General features: G+C 33.6%; 4 protein-coding genes across 4 annotated transcripts; 1 reads left to right on the top strand and 3 right to left on the bottom strand.

The window, feature by feature from the left end:
• Positions 1–711: 711 nt before the first annotated feature.
• TRIADDRAFT_60177 (uncharacterized protein) lies at positions 712–4566 on the bottom strand (the record flags this gene model as incomplete). Its single annotated transcript, XM_002116134.1, has 13 exons — positions 712–1118; positions 1203–1300; positions 1399–1472; positions 1555–1606; positions 1718–1878; positions 2109–2191; positions 2342–2435; positions 2547–2598; positions 2678–2941; positions 3043–3130; positions 3240–3298; positions 3481–3589; positions 4290–4566. 13 exons carry the CDS (start codon positions 4564–4566, stop codon positions 712–714), a joined length of 1818 nt encoding a protein of 605 aa, XP_002116170.1.
• Positions 4567–6612: 2046 nt separating this feature from the next.
• On the bottom strand, positions 6613–9947 carry TRIADDRAFT_60176 (uncharacterized protein; the record flags this gene model as incomplete). The annotated part of the gene is made up of 12 exons (XM_002116133.1): positions 6613–6684; positions 6767–6826; positions 6898–6940; positions 7069–7164; positions 7302–7386; positions 7482–7594; positions 7761–7883; positions 7962–8046; positions 8144–8206; positions 8487–8600; positions 9281–9364; positions 9860–9947. 12 exons carry the CDS (start codon positions 9945–9947, stop codon positions 6613–6615), a joined length of 1026 nt encoding a protein of 341 aa, XP_002116169.1.
• A 1499-nt stretch (positions 9948–11446) lies between these two features.
• TRIADDRAFT_60175 (uncharacterized protein) lies at positions 11447–12100 on the top strand (the record flags this gene model as incomplete). The annotated part of the gene is made up of 1 exon (XM_002116226.1): positions 11447–12100. The coding sequence occupies one exon, from the start codon at positions 11447–11449 to the stop codon at positions 12098–12100; it is 654 nt and encodes a 217-aa protein (XP_002116262.1).
• A 1667-nt stretch (positions 12101–13767) lies between these two features.
• TRIADDRAFT_30653 (uncharacterized protein) lies at positions 13768–21109 on the bottom strand (the record flags this gene model as incomplete). The annotated part of the gene is made up of 26 exons (XM_002116132.1): positions 13768–13907; positions 14008–14055; positions 14236–14305; positions 14447–14632; positions 14745–14810; positions 14929–15108; positions 15211–15320; positions 15662–15867; positions 15943–16046; positions 16128–16192; positions 16265–16360; positions 16446–16512; positions 16598–16648; positions 16750–16946; positions 17025–17103; positions 17180–17301; positions 17376–17477; positions 17578–17651; positions 17758–17795; positions 17891–17973; positions 18074–18170; positions 18288–18443; positions 18693–18785; positions 19251–19416; positions 19566–19615; positions 20825–21109. The coding sequence occupies 26 exons, from the start codon at positions 21107–21109 to the stop codon at positions 13768–13770; spliced, it is 2931 nt and encodes a 976-aa protein (XP_002116168.1).
• Positions 21110–23128: the final 2019 nt, after the last annotated feature.

Here is a 23128-nt window from a genome sequence, read left to right as displayed (position 1 = left end):
CAGTAATAACTGAAGGATATCTTGTGGTATCAGACTGGTATGATGTTACGAGATTTCTAATGTGACGTATTTTTATTCAACTGCAAATAATGTAAATGTGTTTCTTAGCTATAAAAGGAAATAAAATCACTACAGCAGCATAAAACGCGTTTGATGAATATATATCTTATAAATGTTGATATACTTCTATGTTACTATATTATTATATGGCCATTATAAGCCAAAATAGATATCACTTAGAAGAGTTGATATTTGGCATTCATACTTTATATCCGTGGAAATGTTACGTAACTTATATACTACGATAGATACCAGTTACAAAATAAATATATTTTTACTTATCTCGCATTATATTAATTACAGTAATGGCTACGAGTCATGTAAGCTACATCTACAGTATGTTATGTAGCAGATAGAACGATACTCGTACCATTGACATCAAATGTATGCCTTTTTTGGATTTCTATCCCGAAATAACGAAGTAAATTCAACCATAATGACATTTTATTGCTACATATGTAGTATCTATACTTTTACTGTGATATGACTATATATAGTATATATCATATAAATACAAAAGCATCATAAACTTTTATAATAAAATATATATATATACGTGTATATGTCTAACATCTATGAAACTATGATCAATATCTTACATTAGCCATTGTGTAAGTTAAAACTGTTTGAGTAGATGTAAGTAGTAGGCTATCACTGCTCATGATCTGCCTTAGGATCTGGCGGTAACCATGGCTGGTTATAAGACACAGTTCCTGTCGAGCTATACGATTGATACATTTCGTAGGGGCTCGAAAACTGTGGCACTGTCGGCCTAGATTGTTCATTGTAGGTATAGCCTAGTTGGGATTGCCCAGGAATCATCGAATGACTAGGCATATAACTTGAAGGTTGATTAGAATTTGTAGGCGTTGCATTAAGTGGATATGTGTACGAATTATTACTAAATTGAACAGGCATTTGATAGGCGTAATTTCCATTAAAATTAAATGATGTAGGCGTAAAATCAGATTTATCAGAGCGGTTACGAGGGTTATTCCAAGAATTCTGTTGCAGTTTACTGTTAGACCCAAAAAGTCCGTAGCTATTGCGTGTGTGACCTGTAAGATATTTTAACATCGGAAATGGTTCTATTGGACCTTTTAAATATTACATAATTTGAACTCTGAAATAATACTGCATACCTCTATTAAATCCGGTTTGATTAACGCCATGTTGTCTATCATATTGCCTTTTATTACCTCTACGCTTGTTACTCTTGGGTTTTTTATCACTCTGGGGTCTGATAAGGAAGTTCAATGTTAGTCGTAAAATTATAAAATTATGAAATAATAGCATGCAAAATCTTAACGAGAGCATATAGACAAATAGTCCATTTACAGGTTATCCTTGCCATTATTTCTTAAGCGTGCTTTTTCTTGCCTTTCTTTTTCATCATCAGAATACTCAATATGCTGTAAAAAAAAGATCAATTTTAACTACCAAGCTTTCAGTGCACGTTACGATAGCTTTTATTCGTAGAGAATAACTCCTAACATCAGGTGGTGGCTCGATATCATTTTTCCAGGATGCATCGGAGCCTTTAACCCTATCCAACAAAATCACACCGATACATTAGGAATACTGTTTTGTTTCTTAAATAACTGCTTTATTAAGTATAATATATGGGTAATCTACAATCCAATTGGTAGCAACTAACCGGCGTAATTGTTCGATTAAGACATAGCCTGTGAAATCCTTTACCTCAGGCGCAGAATATACTACGATAGATGGAATAAGGTCCATTCTTTCTATCGCCGATTTCGAATTAAATCGGAGAGAGTAATAAGGAGAATTTACAGGGCCAAATGTTTCAAAGATCTACACAGTATGATACGAAATTAGCATAATATAATATCAATAACATATTCACTCGTCACTTTAATGAAGCTTTCAGAATGAATTTATATCGGATACACAAATCCTAGATAGTGAGAAAAGTTATTGATGCAAATAGTACGAGTATATCAATAAGCATATAACAACTACTTTGTAAATAGCTATCGAAATCCGGTGTTTAATAAAAAGCTACAGAAAGCGTAAGTACCGACCTTTCCTATGCAGAGTCTATTTTCCAGAAATAATAGAGAATCGATATCTAGTGCAGGAGCTAGTGCGTTGGCCTTCACAATAACTATAATTAATGTCAATGCATTGAAAGTCAGTAACTCATTCACAACAAATCGAAAGATACTGGATGAAGTAGATATGAATAAATGATCATTATGAAAAACTAACGCATGTGATAACCTATATATAGATTGTCACGAGAAAGCGAATTTACCTAAGGTATCTATCACTGAAGATATTGATCCAATATTTTGCATAGCAATGCTTTCATCTAATTTGAAATCAATTTCTTCCACTTCAGGTAGATTCTAATATGAGTCAGAGAGTTAGAATGACAGATTGAACATCATATCTAGGAATTTATCTTCAACCTATGTTACAACATAACAGATAAAATGACTGATCAGAAGAACTATTACCTCTAATGTTAGTTCTCCTTCCACCGTTGGAGCTGAACGAAATTTATCAGGTCTGTTCCATGGATCAATCATTAAAAATTAATATTTAAAAGATCCAATCAGTAGTGGCAATTATTTATGACAGACTTTACCCTATCTCTTCGACGTTGCCATCTAAAGACCGGCAACTGTCAGATCCTTCATTATCGCTAGAGTCACTAGATGATGGTAACTCATCTTCATCACTCTGACCTTCTGGCACAGATGGATGAATAGGCATTTTTAATGCGTTTTCATCTTCTTGACAAACTTTCATATTCGATTCTAACTGCGGCTGGGAATCAGCTAACAAAGGCTGACATTGGGCATCAGACTTGCGGTTCTCACTTTCATCTTTATGGATAGAAGTGTTAGACCTGAAATTTTAATTCCATCAGTCACTATACTAATGTATCCAAGATGTGACTAAATCCTACTTCAAACGCTTATAAGTGCATCTACTCGTATTATCACTGACCTTATCTCACCGTCTTCATCACCAAAATAATCCATTGCTGGTTCTGATATTTGCATTTCGTTATTTTCCTGCGTATCACTACACGATACTGTTAAGATCGATAATACCATAAATTATTATAGCAACCTTAAAACTGTCTCTTACTTGCAATTGTAACAATTTTAAAACGGACTAATTCAAACTACATTCACATCTACCTTGTAATAAGGTATCCGTTTGTCCAGAGACAGCAAATGTTTCATCTGTATTGCTTTTACTAACGTTAATCAAATAGATAATGGAATGGCTCACGACATTTGTCACATTCAAGATGTAGTATAAGATATAATGCAAAAACCTCTGCATACTTTAGAAATAGACTCATGATTAGACACTTCACTTCGTCTATATTAGTAATAGAGCTTCAAAACCTGTTTACTAAACGCGTTATCGCATTACCTGACATCTTTCTCTACCGGTTTGATTGAGCTAGATTCATACAAATTAGCATTTAAGCTCGTCTTTTGTGTATCAAATGTCAATTCCACTATCTTTACTTCATCTGCCGCTACAATTGTTCGATCAATATCAAATAAAAGAACTGATTAACAATTTCAAGGAAATTCTAAATCTTTTAACTTTGCTTGAGATATATTTTAAAATCTGAAATCCTTTCCTTAGAATTATAGAGAGTGAAATAACAAACATGACATACAGATCTACAATATGACCAACTAATTTATAATTGTAATGATCCTCTAGTTCTTGTCTACCTAGCGATATTGAATCGGCAACATTAACTAAATTAGAAATTAGAGGCCAGGGAACATACCATAGCTGGAGCACTAACTATAAGGCACATGAGCATGTCCATTATACTGTATGTATCCTGGTTTTTGTAGGTTAAGTGATGTGACTGGCCGAAGTTATATCGAAAGCACAATTTGACTAAGTTGATAATTAATTAGCTATACTGTACAGTACAAATACGACTATAACGACAATCTGTTAAACGATAGGAAGAAGAGTTGCAATCTTAGAAAGCTCAGCCATTTCTGCAATCTGTGTTACAGCATACACAAGGATCAGCAATATCTCAAGGGATGTTTAAGCTGAAGTCTGAATATAATAATTTCATCATGTGAAAGAAACGCCATAGTACAGAATGTATATTAGCAATATTTCCATCTCTGATCTAATCACTATGAAGATAAAGTCATGGATAACTTGGCGAGTACTAGTATAGCATCTACTGTAGTAGAACTTACCTCGATTTAAATTGCTATTCGTATCGATTTCCATCTGGTTTGGAGCATAAACAATGTTGCCAACTAAAGATCTATCATGATCGTTTTCCATCGGACCAGCTTGATCACTGCTGGCTTGAAATGGATTGATCTCATGATCTCTTACTGTAATATCATTATCTTCTATGCAATCTTCATTCATCTTGATGGGAGATTGGGTGTTTGGGTGATTAGATATCGCATCATCGTGAAAGATCAAGGGCTTGTTATCGGAGTCAACCTGAGGTAATTCGTCCATGCTATCATTATAAATTGTTAGAAAACTCCAAAACTTAAAACCACTCTAGTAGATACTTTAGACTTCCTTTCAGACACCACAGTCAGGTAGTAAAAGCACTTACGAGAATAAGAGTTTAATTAGAAGGAAATGAGTCAAGATTGCATGCAGTGGCTGCCTGAGCAGAGCTGTTTGTCAATAATTAATAATAACGTGAAAGTATAGATGCGAGCACATGGGATTATGAAACATTAGTCCGTATACTAGTCTGTTACCTATACGAGACAAGTGAAAATTTTGAATTTTTAGCGACGGTATCACTTGGCCCAAAATTCGCATCAAGGTTATTTTGATACTAAAGTTGCCATGATTGGGGCATAATATAGCATATAGTATCATATTGAGCAAATCATCTTCTATGATGCGTGAAAATTAAATATAGGCAAGTAGCATACAGTACAGTATTAATTCACAGCGACAATTATAATTTTGAGCTATCGTATTGCTGCAGTATATATCAAATCTGCTAGAAATGATGGCAGTAACCAGCTAACTTGCGGCCATAATATCACGGCAACCGTAACCGAACACGATTCATCAAGTATCTAGCATGTGTGAATGAAAGTGGAATGACTTTCTATTGCATGAAAATTGCCCATTAATTAGCACGAATAATCTATTAAGCATTCTTGTATGTTTATGTACCAGGCACTGTTTAAGCCACTACCAGCATATTTTAAATAAATATATCTTCGAAAAATTACAAAATATGCAGGCTGATACAGTATCCTAATTCTAGCTCGACTTTATACAAGCAGGCATACAAGTATTAGGTTACTGTGCTTATTGCAGTATGCAGTATAGTACAGTAATTAGTTGGGTCAGTAATGATATCGATTCCCAACTCTTTTTATCTTGCATATTCGATTACAAATGTGATACCATTCTCTATACATACAAAGATTAAATACAATTAATCGAAACATATACTGTATACACGTATAAATATAAAGCGTATTTCAATTTAAAATGGCATCATTGATATTATTATAGCCCTATACAGCAATGTATCAACAGGTAATTAGACAAGCATCAGATCTCTTTCCAGAAAAATTTACGAATTAAAGTATACGTTTATAGATGTTTATCTATTATTTATTACGATGATAAATTTAAGCATATGCGCAATGTATTCGTATTTTTAACGCCATTTCGAATATAATAAGGCATTGACTCCAGATTAGCCTGAATGAAATCTAGCTTTTTCAATATCTTACAATTTGCAGGTATCCTCAATATCAAAACTGAGCTAATTTACATTCATATATCAGTACAACATAGACTCTGATAGAAACGGTATTAAAAGCATGTTCAATTAATACTCAATAACTAGCAAATTTGATTCCGATATAAATATTATTAAGTACTATTTTGAAAGTATCCGATTAAGACTGAATATACTTGAGTAGTTCGAATAATTACTTTACGCATAAATTTCGTTAAGTTACCGAGGTACTTCGAAATTAAAGACTTTGTAAATGTATTAAAGTTAACACTAAACTATAAGTCAATTATTAATTGAACATAAGGCAGCGCCCTTGCAAAATTGAAACTTCCTATTTAGCTATAAATACTACATGAACTGTAACATTATGTATGCCGAAACTGTTACTCAGCATACAGTAATGTCATGCTAGTGTCAATTAGGGCTTGTAGCAGTACGAAAATACTGCAAGGTAACACAAAATAGACATACATCCTGATTTTTTAAAGTTGTATAAAAATTGATTCTTAGATTAGCCAAATAACAGGATTTAAAATTTGCAAATTCGCGTGTCTATATATTATTCCAAGAATACAGATGTTCAGCTGCAAGAATAATGCATCAGTCCAATAATGCATGAAATATAAGGAAAAAGTACTATCCAATATCTTCGCACGAGGATGGTTGATAAATTTGTTGACTTAATTTATGCCACATAACTAACGGTAGCTGCCATTTCGTGCATCATTATCAATTAAAAACCGATATAAAAATAACTGTCCATATCTTTTAAAAATTAATCTCTAAAAGGATGGAGTACCACATAGTTTTCGTATCTCTTCATAAGTAAACCAGAATGTTAGCGACCATGGACACTAAAGATATAAATAATGTTTAAAATAAGATACAGCTATTAAGTATAAGAATACGCGTATATACTGTATAGTTAATACTAACCATTCGTAACCATGTTGGAAAAAAACCCTTATATAAAGCCGATAATCCTTCGTTTTTAACCTATGTTTGATTTATGATCAAGATCATGTCAAAGCTTGAATATTTCTTTCAGTAAATATTGAATTACTTACCGTCTTGGTTAAGCAATCGATAACTGAACTGTAGATTACTTGACTGCATAAAGAAAACTTATGATTAGAAATGTCTAAAACAATACAGCTTCTTTTTTAATTATCTGTAAAATATCAGAGGTAGCAATCGATAGTAGCTAACGCATAATATAAATTGAAACTCTTCATTACCCTTCCTTTGGAGTGACTATATTTTGATTCATTATCCTGGTCTTGACAACATCCACAGGCATTGCTAGTACAGCAGCTACTAAGCTAGAGCACCCGCTGAGAGATTACAAATTAAAAAAGTAAGGAAGATAAGCTATTTTTTAAGAATGATAATCACATCATTAAAAATAATATATTAATTACTAAACAAGAACAAGTAGGCGTTACAGGATTATTTGACAATAATCTTTTACCTTGATATCAAATGAAGGGCCCAGTTATCGATCAATGTCGTTTTTAGTAATAACCAATGTTTAACCGTATCATATGTAGTTAAATCTAAATTCAATGAAGTTGGCATCTTTTAATGGGAGCATTAGCTCGTTAACAATTTCAAAAATTAAAGAAATTTCATTTAAAATTCGCAATCTAACCTCCCATGGTAACTAATGATGCTCTTGTAGCATTCGGGCCCCATCCCAACCACAAACCGCGAATACCACCGCTCCGATATAACTTGCTGAATGCATCGAACGTTCCACGATACCTTTCCAGAATAAATTATCAAATTTTTTCAGATAAATCAGCTGAACAAGAGTAAAATTGTGTAACAAATGCCAGGAATTATACATTACTAGACATGCGTCAACCATTAAGGTAACTATCAATTTTTGGAAAGTCAAGTGTAAAGGATGATGACAATTCGTACAAACCTGGGAGTTTTGCCTTCGCGGATTCTCTTTCCTTCCATTTGCATCTGAATTTTAATAACATCCGTTGGATTAGCTAAGAACTGGCCTATAGCACCAGCAGTCATACCGGATATAACAGCTTTCCTATTGAAAGATTTTAAATAAAGAAATTAGAATTTAGTACCTGAAATTAAAAGTAAAACTATATTTATTTTGACTTACCAAAGAGGATATATGCCATCTTCTCGTTTGCCTAAAATATTTTCACGTATGTATTCGTAAGTGACCATGCGGACGCCGGAGTAAACTGGCCATAAGTTCAATTAAAGAATAGTTAATAATAGCACAGGATTAAAAAGCAAACTTACTTATAAGGAATATATTGCTAATAAATTCTTACTAACCAACATGCCTTAGAATCCCAGGAGTTACACCTTTGTACAAACTTAGAAATCCTTCTTCTTTAACTAAATTTAGGCATATTTATGTTAGTTGAGATAGATTTTTATTTGATAGTTGATAGAAACCATTAAGAGCAACGAGCAACGTATATTTCTAATTACCAATCTACAGTAATTCCATCACAGTTATTATAGCATTAACTACAATGCACAACATATTTATTTTTTGATATTTCGCATGATTTCATCTCTACAACAGAGCACTACTATTAATTATCAATAGATCGAGTGATGCCATTTATCAAGATTTAGTTAGTAAGTGAAAAAATTTCAAATATACGCTTACCCACACTAGCTAGTGTTTTGGCCATACCACGGTATTGCCTTTTGGCTAAATCTTTATCAACTCCTTCACCTTGAATTATTAATCGGGTCTTGGTTAAATCTAACGGGAAAGTTACTATATAAAAGGAATTGGATAGTGAAAGTGTTAGTGTCGATTAAATTTGATCTTCATTTCTTACATCCGTATTATTAAGATTTACGCTATCAAGCATACGTAGAGTAGAAGCTATGGAGGCTTATTTTTTAATTTTTCGTTTTAGCAATTGTTTAAAAGGTGCACGTTATAAATTTTATATTTTTGCGTATGTTACATCATTATCCTTGCATTTAACTACAGTAATAATATATTACTAGAATAATATTGCTTGGTACACTTAATTTCATTCTGTACAGTAACTATTCGAGATGCGCAATCCATTACGAAAGTCTCACTATGGCTTTGTATTGCCGTTGCTATGTGGTAATTATTTCCTAAATGAGCGAGCATACAAGGTGTAAAATATTTTCAGAGTGCAGAGTAGTGCAAAGCTCTACTACGCTGAAAGTGCGATTCTTTTAAAGAGAATTAATTATCAATAATACAAGTAAATAAGTGACAAACATAGGGCAGCTTAATAATGTTTCAATTTTTGGAATAATTCATCATTTTGATAACGATATCATCCTGATATTATAAGAATATATTCGACGAGTTTCTAATTTTTTCTGCTAGCTTTCATCGATAAGTGATAATAATAAAATCTATGCTTCCATAATTTAAAGACTAGAAATTTAAATTAGTATTAGGAGCTCTACCTGTCTTTAAGTAGGTTTCTAGTAATACATGCTTTAATCTACGTTTTGAAGTAAGCCTGTTATCGTTTAATTTGGAAGCAGCCACTACCCGATGTGGATATTATGTACATTGTTAACGAATTAGGTCAGCAGAAATTACATACGCGTCAATTGATCTTCCAATATACAAGTCTACAAGCGCATTATCATCGAATTATTACATTGTATGAAAAACTATACAGTGCTCAATTATTATAATTGCTACTTCTATATCTAAATAATGAGTCGGACTATTTGATCATCAATTTATTAGTGAAATAAGGTATGATAATTTAAAAGGTTCGCTGACGTCAAGATTATGCAAACACTGTAACTGTAAAAAAGTCTTTAACAAGATCATTTGATATATATGATTTCATCGCATCAATATCGCACGTAACATACAAGAGAGTCGTACTAGTAATAATACTATCCTAAATTGTAGTAACTGATGAAAGAATAAGAATGTACGACGACTATTGATTCAATCAGATGGCTAACATTCAATTTAGGAGAGGTAATCATTATGTGGGGATCACTTGATACCGTAGTAATGGTTACCTAATTCTGACATTGTCGCCGCTCCTATAGACAGTACGTATACGAAAGCTAAGCTGTCTCCATCTTGCCTTGGATGCTTTGGACGCATATCGTCTATTTCTTTGGTTAACCACCTGTAGTTTCAATCGATTGACAAAATCAGCATCAATTCTACAACTACAAGAAAGAGATGAATGAAAGTTAATGTAAAGCTTAAAACGCCATCCTTCCTATCGTTTAACGATGTCTATTAATGTCTCTGTACTACTGCAAATCTAGCCGATAACTAATTGATCATACTACATCTATTCATGATTCCTTGACCTATATACAGTAGCTATACGGCAATAATCCTGTGCTTTTATACATTACTATACCATGAGATATTGCATGTCAACTCAAGATACTGTCGTTTTGAGGATAGATCAGAGGTCTATTTTACGCGAGCTTACCGACTGCAAAGCATCGCGTGAATGAATAGTCAATAGAGACTTTTTAAGCTATCATCCAGCAGACTTATGACATCATCCTTAGCTCATTGATATCGTCAATTAAGCTAAAAGATAGACAGCCTCCTCAAAATAGTAGTAGCGTAGTAATTTAGAAGACTATCAGTGATTCTACAGTGATGATTTCGTTGTAGCAAGCTGATAAAATAAATCAAATTTCCCATGTAAAATGGGAAATCTTATTTGCATACTGATGCTAACGTAATGTATGTACAAGAAGAGGGCAGATGATGGGCTGGGCTGATGAACCTTTCATCCCATTGAACAGCTCAACATCCACTTTTCTATCCCATTATCGACACCCATAACCCTTTCAATCAACGTTAACTACCGAGCACAGCGTTAGTCCAATTTCTAAACTTACCACTGAAGATGGAATAGTAGCCAAGTTGTCTTGAAAGATCGCTAAACTTCCCAGTAGTGACTACTCGAGCCAATTTAAGCCAATTTAATGAACGATTTGGCCTTGACCTGGTCAGCTGTTGATTGGATCTGATGATTTGCAGCTTGTGACTTGGTACGACTTTCTGCTCGATACGCTACTATAGTAGACTCAGTATAGCAAGTTATGTATGATATGAGTATCTAAGTAGGGAGTTTACATTCAAATGGTACCATGTGCCTAAAATGCGCTGTCTTACAAATGACTAATAACGACTAATAAAAGCGACTTAACATCATTATTAGTGTGCTTGTCATTCAGTTGTTTTCATTGGGCATCATCATCGACTATTAACATCTTTAACCTAACATACTACCATGATTATTTGTAGGTTTGTACTAGAGAAAGAGAGAAGAAGGACGACAAGTCGCCACTCACTGCAAAATAATGCCGCGCCAAACATTTTTCTGGTCATTCTACTAGACGCTACCACTAAAACCGTACACTACACTGTACAAAACCAACCTAGCAGCCAATGGATGATAATCGTATACTACAGTACGCAGTACTGTAGATTCCAATAGTGTACTATATAGTACTGTACAGTCCGGACGATAATGTTGAAGGTACTGTACACTGTACAGCAGTCGGTCGGTCAGACCGTCTGACTCAGATCTATCGAAAGCTGCTACAGTCTGCAAAACGACAAACGCAATCATGGCGGGCGCCAGTGAAATCATGTCGACCATTTCTGAAGCTATTAGAACCATCAATGAGGCTGCTGATCATGCAGTTGAAGTTGCACAATCAATCAGCTATAAAGAAGATACTCTACTTGTCAATCAATTCGAGAATACTATCTTCGAATATGCTAAAGTCGATAGTCAACTCAAAGAATGGGAGAAAGTCATCGAAGGATATAGTCAAACTTTAAGCGATTACCAGATGAGAATTGATAATGATCAACAACGAATCAACCCACATCAAGATATCCATGAAACCATACTTCAAGACTGCCTGGATAGTGCAAATAAAGCTACTGAAAACGATCTACGAGCACATCCCTTTATTCGACAATATCAAGATGCTGGATTTACTATAGAAGACGATATGAACGACGATCTAGTTACTACACAAGTTCACAGAAGTACCACGTGCCCCATCACCAAACGAGACATCGTAGATCCTGTTAAAAATATCCATTGTGGTCATACTTATTCACATGCAGCCATAATAGAAATAATGAACCTTAACCAGAAATCTGGTAAAAAGAATCGTTGCCCATTTGGTGGTTGCAATGAATTTGTTAACGAAAATGATTTAGTACCAGACAGTGCCATGCAAGTTCTCATTGATAAAAATCAAAAATAACTTTATTCAAAAGATGTTCTTAACAACGCAATGCCATGAATTGCTGCATAATTCTTTAATTCACTGTTTAGAAATAGAGAGATATCTAACGAACAAGCATGTATACATGTATAACAATATAGGATAACAGCTGCCCTGTCGTACTGTGATAAGATGAGAAAGTATAACCTATAATTACCGATGTTAAAAATCAGTACCAAAAACACTTTGGTAAGGCGATTGCCGATTGTATGTTATACCGAACTACAGTACTAAATAATCAATGCCTTTATAATGTTAAAAGCAATTTACGAGTATTTATGATCAATTTGTAAAATTCTTAAATATTACGTTGGATATTGTGGAGTAGTACTGTACCATACTTGTTTTTCGACTTTTGCTATATTATACGTACTGTACATTGCACTCATGCTGTAATCTGAACACAATACATTATACTACTTTCTCAAATAAAACAATTTAAGGAGATTTACTGGCCGTTATTTCTTGAACAATTAATAACGGCAGTATTTTTCAAGCATAAAAACGATATGATTTCAATCATATTCCTATAATTGCATTGTAACAATGAATTGCGACACTCATCACTGTGCAACAGCTGGATTACTTATAGCACTTAATTTTAGAATTCGTCCCAAATGACCGGTATGCTGTAGTAGTTTTAATGGATAATACATAATGTCAACAGTAACCCTTATACAGTACTTATTCAATTTTTAATTTGCTACTTCGTTTCAAAATTAATAATAAAATTATCCAAAAATTATTCAATGATTACTTTTCGACTATTATTTCTTCAATTTTTGATTCCATCCCACCTAGGCATGTACAAGTATTACAATAATGTCGTTAAATGTTCAAATGCGCGTACATCAACTTGAATGCAATTACTGTAGATATTTGTAACCTAAAGGAACAGCAGGATAATGTTGATTGATACCACCATCATAACAATTACACATTAGCTAAAGAAATTAGATCAAAGATGAAAATCAATCTTTATTTTCGCATTTACTATAGGTAAAAGTGAAACCTCTTTCGTTACTTGGATTATTTCGCATAAAATGGGACGCTATTATAACATAAATACAGATAGGGGAAATTGATTGCTAACAATTCTAGTGTTATCTGTAAATAGTGTACAATGCCTAAAGTACTTTACAAAATGTTAAACAATATGATGGAATGATTAGTAGGTATCCGATACAATCGGAAAATTTCCTTCCATAATTATAGCATAACAGGGCAAATAGCCACTAATTTGCCTTTACAATACTTTATAACGTCCAGGTCGTAAGCTTTGCATTGTTTTCTAATAAAATAAATGATTAAAAAATATTGTTAGCAGATCGTAATTAGGAAGAGTATTGAAGGATATAACAGCAACGCCAATCTAATTTCTCAAAATAAATAAAGTTGTATATAGCACGTTGTGAAATTAATTGCTCTATAGTACCATTCATTCATGCCACTAATGCCATTTTAAATCGTTATATGCGTAGTATAACTGCATTACAATACAATAACATGTGAGTACAATTGTAATAGCACTGCTGGTATACGGTTAAAATGCCTAATTATCATTACTGTTAGTGAAAAACGTATGAAATTATAGAGGAAAACTAATTTACTACATGGTGCAGTACCGCGTGTTCATGAAATGGACTTTAAATGGATATTATTAAGGCTATACAAGGTAAAATAAATACAATACGATTATCGGCAATATTTACCGCTTTCAAAATCTCTTCTTTCAGTATCCGTTTAATTTCAGCTGTTGCAATTTGAACAGAACGTTCGTTAGGACCTTTGTAGTAGAAAAAACATTTAAGAGGGTTAAATTTCAAATGATACAACCACTGGAAAAGCATTTATCCATAAATAAATATCCATGATGCAACACTGACCTTCAAGATACAAATAAATTTTCCTTTGGCCTTCACCAGGTTCTTTACCTTCATTCATGAAATAAACATTGATAATTAAAATCGTTGAAAGATGAACACATGATCGTATCGATAAAAAGGTAACTATTTAGCATACATGGGTTAATAGTCGTAAATAGGCTTTATTTACTACCACGCGTATTTTACTTGAAGAATCACTTTACGTATGTAAATAAGTAAAATGCAAACCTGGTGGAAAGTATGTTCCCCGAACTGTAATTGAACATTCAGATAATTCTGTAATATCAGAAATTGTGTCCTACAAGTTGTTATAATGATATTATTAACAGTGCAGAACAACTAAACAGGCTTATCGCGAATTAAATCACCAAGATATTGCATTTATCGAAACATATCACTTAATACGAATAAATTAATAAATTAGAAATACGATTTCAACCTTGGAAGTGATTTTCCATCTTGCATTTTGCGGAAAGTCATTGATTGGTAATTCCTCGCTATAACGTGTTACTTCATTACTTCCCGTAGCTTGAGTGTCCGCTGACTCCTCTTCTTCTTTTTCAGGCGCTATATAGTTTAGGCGGGCGTTAATACGCTCGGCAACCAAATTCGCTTTGCTGAATCCCTGTAATTTAACACGACAACATTTATCGTCTATGAGTAATTACGTAAAATGGATAGAGCTAGCTAATAAAGGTGAAACACTTCTTATTAAATCCATAGCGAATCAATCTTACCGAAATAGCAGTAACTGCTTCACCTTTCAGCACCCTGGCAGCTGCTCGTTGCGTAGCATCCAAATTCTAATAAATTTTTACGATAAAGCAATTGCTATTAAATTTACGCTATATAAAAACTAGATTATGATTATAGCTCGTTATACATAACAGATCAACACTTGATTGCTTGATTATAGTGAACCTTTCCAATATTCTTTTTAGCCAATATTTGAGCAGCACTTTCAGCAGCTTTAGCCAATTTTGATGCTTGCGAAGCAGTTGTTTCCGAAGAATTTGAAGAAAGTGCCGAAATTAAGCCGGAAGATACTGTTTCTTTAATTCCTCCAGTCGAATTAAAAATCTCGTCAATTTGTTGATCAACCTACAAGTATAGCATACAGTCAATGACTTGATCGGATTCACAGAGTTTAAAATTCAAAGCAATACAGCAAAAAGGATACAAGCATGAATAGTTAAGTAGTACCTCCACTTCGTCGTCATCTTCTTCATCTGAGTCTTCAAGTCCAAGTAGTTTCTTCTGCTGCTTCTTAAATTCATTCATTTGTGCCCTCTCCGCTTCATCAAATTTAAATCCTAGAAAATTTCATTTAGCGTATCTTGAGTCACTAGAACATGCATCAATCCTCATAAGAGTATTAATTAACTCTAATTGAAAGTGTCACATTCTAGTCGGAACGTAATATCTTCTAAACAACTACTAGTGTATAATTATCCTAAAAATTAGTAGATCCAGTCGTTTTAATAACTCTATGAAATCAAACTAGTATACTACTATATCTAATCTATGAACACTTTGAACAAGCTTCTGATATTAAAATATTCGAAACTAAATCATTTATATTCTTAGGAACATGATACGAAAACATATATCCTAGTACAAGTTTAAGCTAAAGTCATTTTTAATCTAAAAACACCTTTCCCTGAGAATCCACGATTTTTCGCAATATGCTTTCCCTGTGCTTTCAATTCTTCTTTATAGTCGCTCCATAACTTTTCTAGGCTCTCTGGAATAGAATTCTTTGACAACTCCAAAGCGCGTATAATATCCCCTGCATATTTACCTTGATCTTCTGTGATTAGTGTATATGCGTATCCTTTATTTCCAGCTCTTCCGGTTCGCCTGAGTAAGATAATGTTTATCCACATTACTATCCTAAAAATAGTACGAAAAATTTTTAATTTCGCCAATACTAACCCTGCACGGTGGACGTAATCTTCATAATGATTCGGACAATCGTAATTTACAACTAAAATTAAATTTTTAACATCCAACCCTCTAGCAGCAACTGATGTAGCAACCTGTAAAGACGTTGACAACAGATCAGTAATAGCACCTTTATGCTTAATAGCCTAACACATATAATCGTTTAAAATACTTACTAAAAGTTTAATTACACCATTCTTGTAGTCAACAATTGTACTATCTCTATCGCTTTGATCCATACCTATGCAAAGAATCATTTAATAGGCATTATAGTAAATTAAAGTACGATACATTATCGATTTCAGTGATATACCTCCATGAAGAGATAAACAAGGATATGATGCTTTCATTAAATCTTTCAATAGCTGATCGGACGATTCTTGCTTTTCGACAAACACTAATACTGAACCTGTCAGATTATATTATTTTATTCATTTAACGAGTATCCAATACAGATTTTTCTAAACAAAAAATTGCTTTAGAAATATCCCTACCATAAGGTTGATACAGTCCTAGCAATTCTAATAGTTTCAAGAATTTATCTTCTTCATTAATAATTACCTATGAAAGTACAAGCATACATATAATTCATACATGACCACTTGTCAATTGACAGTCTTATTCTAAGAATTTAATTAATACTTACAACATGCTGCTCTATATCAGAACACACTATACTGCGCCCGCCAACTTCAATCTAAAACATTACAATAACATATAAAAAGAGTTAATGTATTGAAATTTATCGCTTGTATATTGAGATATAATGTAATATTTTTACAAGTAGCATATCCATACTTCGATAGGTTTCGTTAGCATCTTTCGAGCAAGAGCTTCCATTTGCCTCGGAAATGTTGCTGAAAACATTACAGTCTGCCTATCAGGACGTATACTTTCCACAATTTTCATTACCTGTGGTTCAAAACCCATGTCAAACATGCGATCTGCTTCATCTAATACGAGGTATGTGACACGTCTAAGATTTGTCACGCGTCCTAAAGGAGAAATCAAGAATAGACAGTTCTATTATTTTCAATTTAATGCTGTTTAGATAACTCTTTGACAATCTTTACCATTATTTGCCAGTAGCATATCGATCATACGCCCGGGTGTACATACAACGATTTCAGCTCCACGTTTAAGCTCAGCAATCTAATAGTATGATAATAGATAATTATCTCATTAACAATACAAATGAATGTACATCATTCAATTTGCTGATAGATACCTGTTCACTAATTCCCGTACCGCCATAAACACATACAACATGCATGCCAATGGCTTTCGTAAATCGACGACATTCGCGAGTTATTTGTATAGCAAGTTCCCGAGTAGGTGTCATAATAAGACCTTTACCAATAAGATGGAAATGATCAATTTAGTATTTTGTTACGACTTCTTTACTACGCTATGAACAGACATACCGATTGGGCCATCGCCGGGAGATAATGCATTTTGATCTAAGATATGACGAAACATTGGTAATAGAAATGCTAATGTTTTTCCACTTCCGGTTTTCGCAATACCTAAGTATATTACACGTCGCCAAAAAATTATATTAATAATCATTAACCCTTCCAAATACTAAAATAGTTGATTTTCAAGACACAACCAATTCTATATTACCTATAACATCTCTTCCAGACATAATTGAAGGTATAGCTTGAGCTTGGACAGGCGTCGGTTTTTCATATTTGACTCTAACAAACACAGTTTTTAGCACATACGTAATCAGCGTCAATCGATTAAAAATTAATTCACTTTATATAAATACAACAGAAATGGATTACTCATAGTCACATTCACCTTTTCAGTGAATCTAGGAGTTTCACACTTAGTCCGCACTACATATTAAGAAAAAATTTTTTACAATTAATCCTTTACAAGTAACGAGGTAAAATTTAGAGCAGTGTACTTGAGATCAATGAAACAAACGAACCTGAGCCCAATTCTTTACAGGCGTAGGGCATCCTTTTCCTCTGACCTTTATGTTCTCAAGCTGTAAGCGGACATCATCGGCTTCTGTGATGTAGATATTAAATCAACTATTATAACACAGACTGTATAAAAGGAAGATTAGATAGTACACGTAATTGATTACGGGGCAAACGTTGTTGAGTACCTTCCGAAGTCATTTTAGCAAGTTCTGGAACTTCTACATAAAAATTTCTTTTGAAAGGGGCATAATATATCTTACTATGATCGACAATGTTAACATCCTGTAATTAAAAAATTTCACTTTGGTTAAGATATCATAAATAATTGTAATTTGCACCTTAATAATATAAAATAAACTACACTGATAATACTGGTATTATGAAGTGGCATGTGGTAACCTTCTTTTTCTTCTCCATTAGATCTTCAAGTGTTTGATCGTCTTCTTCAGATGAATATTCCATAGCATCTTGATCATTCGACATGAGTTCACCTTTTGCAGTTTTTTTCTTTGCAACTCCGGTTACAGTGATGAAACGTTTACTGCTTGCAATTTCCTAAAGAAGATATACAAATTATAACAATATACTATTCAGATATTATCCTATCAACGTTTAAATATTTGGCTTATAATATATCTTAAATTAAATCAAATTAACAGTAGATGACCTTCAGTTTCTGATTACGCTTGTCACTAGCACTGTCTGCTATTCTTGCTTGGTCTTTCGCTTGGACACTTTTAGCCTAAAATAGGCAAGTTTCCATTATCAAGAAATGAATTGCAATACGATATATCATTATACAACCAACAGCAACATATCTATAATCATTATTACACTAACCTCCGAATTTATTGATTCCATGAAAGCATCCAATGGATCGATATCATCTTCATCATCCTTAAAATACAATATATATTATGTCAATATAAACTATTCTATGTTACACACTTTCAAAGTGTCAATCCAGCACTGTTACAGTAATCCATTAGTATGATATACAGTATTATAAAAGTCACCTTTGAATTTAACGCTTGATCATCTTTCGCTACGTGAACAAAAAAGAAAAATGTGCATTCAATCACTAATATTGATATTGAGGCAAAATTATTCCAAGCCAAGTAAATTCCAATGTAGCAGTTATCAATATTAACGAATGGGTAAATTACCTTCATCATTGATTTCAGCATCTTTTGTGTCCTTATCTATTTCCATTTGCGGATCTTTTAATTCCTGTAATTAAGGCGATTGAAAACGTAATAAGTTTAGAAGGATTTATATCGAGTTATAACAATTACATCAATTTGTAATTAGGTAATTGCAGTTAATATTGGCATGATTGCTATTTTTATAAGCAAATTTAACCTCTTCTTTTATATCGTCTTCATTTTCTGAATCGTGATAAGCCTCATCATCATCGTCATCATCTTCTAATGTCCATTTTTTTCCTTTTTGCTCTTCATCATCTTCTGTTGTAACTTTCTTTTGTTCATCCAGTTGAACTTTGCGTATTCGTTGCCAAGCTTCTACCCTGTACAATGTGGAAATGACATATAGACGATAGCCATACTTAATTAATGTCGATGAGTACTAAAATGATATCATATTTGCTAGTAATACGCGTACATACATAATATCGTATATTAGGAAATACGTTGTAATGACGACTAAATTTTATACCTTTCACGTCGTTTTCTCATTTCTTCTTCAAGAGCATCTTGTTCTAAGGTCTATTGGCCGCATAGAAGAAAGATAATAAGTGTAGAAAATTAGTTTATCGATTCTCGTATATCTAATATCCAAACATTATCAAAATTATGCATGGTAAGCATACCAAATCATTTGCATTTTCTGACGTCTCTTCTTTGGTATCTTTACTAATATAAAATAAATAGCCAAGGTTAGTTTTAAAAAGGAAAGATAGATTAATTTGTTGTTACAGATTTAAGCTACCTTATCTACACCAGACTAAAGCTGCATAAAATATTACGTATTACTAAGGGCGATACATTCTTTTAATTGCGTTAGTATGCATAAATATAACGAAACGATTAATTCAAATTTATATTGCTTGCTTAATCATTGTTTATGATTGCTAGAATAGACTAAAATCTATACTCTATTGATTATAAGGTACATAATATGAATATTTAGTAACGATCGAATTCCATGTAATGATAATATAATACAATTAGTAAGCGTGAGTGAACTAATTAGTCAAGAAAATGAAATAAGTACAGAGTGATCGTCTAGTTTATGCCACTTTATACTGTATTGTTAATTTACACAATAAAAGAAATTACAAGATTTAAAAGTGTGCAATTATGTATTGATTGTACTAAGTTCGAATCTAGCGCAACATGTAGCTACATCCTAAATGTTGCTATTTACTGATACAGGTAGTGTTTCTTACACTAGTACACGAGTATGTGATGTACAGTGTATGTGCAGGATAATGATAGTGCCATCCTATTCTGAGTTTCGAAATGGCTAAAACTACCCATTATTACTTACAGTATATATATATATACTTGTATAGTATCTCCCAATTTTAATGTTTCACAATAAAAACGATATGTTCATTTTCTGCAGGTAGAAAAATGACTGTGACTGTATAAATGACCCTTAGCTAGAACATTTGCAATATTCGAACGTGCAGCAAGCTGAAGGACAACGATACCGTCACTGTTCTATTACATAAATGGTGTTTTCAATAGACATTCGCTAAATTCACTTAGATTCGATCTCTTGTATTTGATAGCATTAAGATAACAGTATGATTCCATTAGAAAACACGCTAAAAAGCCTGTTGTCAATACATTCGAGTGTGCACCTGTTCTATATGTAGTATCAATGAAAGAAATGCAATTCAATTCAACATACATTGGCTCTTTCAGTTGGTTATTTGCTTTTTCAGTTTCCTTCGAAGTGTTGTTTACATTTTTCTTTTCCTTACTTTTCGATGTATATTCGTGACTACTACTACCACTGCTAGAGCTGCTACTTCTACTTCGCTTTCGAGTTTTCCTCTCACGACTTTTTGATCTTCTTTTCTTGTCTTTCTCGCGATGTTTATGTCGATGATGGCGTTTGCGTTCATGACTTCTACTACGACTACGTCTACTCTTTCTCTCTCTACTTCTTGAACGTCTCTTACGCTCTTTACTACGCGACCGAGATCGATGTCGCTTCCTGCTAGTTTGAAAGAGTAACAAATTCAGCATCAAATCCAGCATCGTCGATGACGATCACCATGGATATCTTACTGGATATATACGAACATACGCAAATGTATAGATCTTAGCTGTAATTAATGCTATCACTCTACTCGTATATCAATCTATTACAGTCCACATTAATAGAATATCATTCAACACTTCTATGCGGCAATAAGAAGAAAATGAAAAAATGATTCAAAGAATTTCACTTTCAATCCAACCTTTCACTGTCGCGTCCCATGCTATTGAACGTTTGCGAGACGATGGAGAAACGTTTCAATAACAGTCGCACGACGTCGAATTTGTGAGGTGCATCGGTGTTGACGGTATGCCTATGGCTGTGCTTAAACTGAGTCAAGTTATAATAGAGATCCTATGTTACCGTCATGACGATAACCAGTCCCGATGGAGTAAATCGATGGGCAGATGTACAGTGTACAGTACTAGACACTTGAGTGAAAGTACGCTAACTCCACACTGGTGTACTGTACGCCAACGTTTCAAAGTCGTACAGTATAGGAAACGTCGACTTGGCTGCCAATAATGAGGATACAGACCTTGAAGTGAATAAACCTCTAAGTGATAGTACGGTACTGTACTGTACTACAGGTGCTCCATGCCGCACGGTACACTAATGGCTCATAAAAGTATAGTACAATCAAGGCTTTTTGACGGCCATTTGCGGTCAAATCAACTTAATTTTTGAATATGTCGAATTTAATTTTAGTTGCTTCAGCAGCGTTAAAAATTAAAAATTCTTTAAAATACATAAAAAAAATAGAGAAAAATCTAAAAATTTTCTATATTAAAACACTTCATTTCTAATCGAGCTTTAACAACCGTAAATGAAAATTTTAAAAATACAACATTCAAGTGAGCATAAGGATTAGACCGAAAAAATTGCGTGCTGTACGTCGAAAAAAAATTCATTAGTCGACTTAAGAGCGTGCTGTTACTAATTGAAAAACTTGTAATAGCTAAATGACCCTCTCCGTAGCCTGCTAAATATCTTCATATATTATATAAACAGGATAATAAAGCTTATAAATTTGCCACTTCTTTCTATGGAAACGAAATAAAAAGTGCTCTATTTTTAGGTTTTAACAGCTTTTAGACTAGGATTTTGGATGTTCAAATTTTCTTTATTGCACTTTCAGTGGCCATTACTTTCCTGTACAGTACAGTACACACTTTAGTCGTACAGTACTGTACAGTACGTAGGTTTTCTCATACTGTACAGTACAGTACGGTACGGTACACTACTTCTCACTGTAAACAGTACAGTACTGTACTGCGCAACACTCACTGCACTTTGAAGTATTAAAGTAGTAGTAAGTATCGAACAGATCGACACTTCTAATAACGCTCACTGCAACTCGACGCATTTTACATTGCATCACAGCATATTATGTAACGTATACCTACGCCTGCGCAAATTTTTTATTTGATTCCACATTCTTAACTAGCAAAGTTTCAGTTCCGACGATGACCAACGGCTCAGTGGTCTAGTGGTATGATTCTCGCTTCGGGTGCGAGAGGCCGCGGGTTCGATTCCCGCCTGAGCCCAATTGTTTTACTATCGAGCGATTTTTATCGAATAAATGTTCAAGACCACTCTCTTCCAATCAAACTGTCCTTCAACTTTTCAGAGAATTTTTTTATCTTCAATATTAAAGTTATCCCTCCACCATTTTTCTTTCAATTTCGACGACACTAATAAGAAGTATAATTATAATACTGTATACTGTATGCTGTACAATGTGCCGTACATGCTGCTGCATGTGATAATGAGCTGCATGCCTCAGCTGATGCAGATGATCAACCTTATTCAATTTTTACTCCTACCCTTGCCATAGAGGCAATTAGAGGCGATTACTTTAAGTGCAGAGTCGCAAGCAGCAATGTATGTATATTCTAGTTTTGTGAATAGTCATCACTTATCTTTACGAAAAATTGATGGTGTTTCCTTGATTTATACATCATTTACCCTGTATACTGTACGTTGTACAGTACTGGTTGACGGAA

Source organism: Trichoplax adhaerens, genomic scaffold (assembly GCF_000150275.1).
Source record: "Trichoplax adhaerens TRIADscaffold_14 genomic scaffold, whole genome shotgun sequence".
NCBI classification, from domain to species: domain Eukaryota; kingdom Metazoa; phylum Placozoa; class Uniplacotomia; order Trichoplacea; family Trichoplacidae; genus Trichoplax; species Trichoplax adhaerens.
The sequence above is the reverse complement of the archived record's forward strand: the minus strand, read 5'-3'. Positions and strand labels throughout refer to the sequence as shown.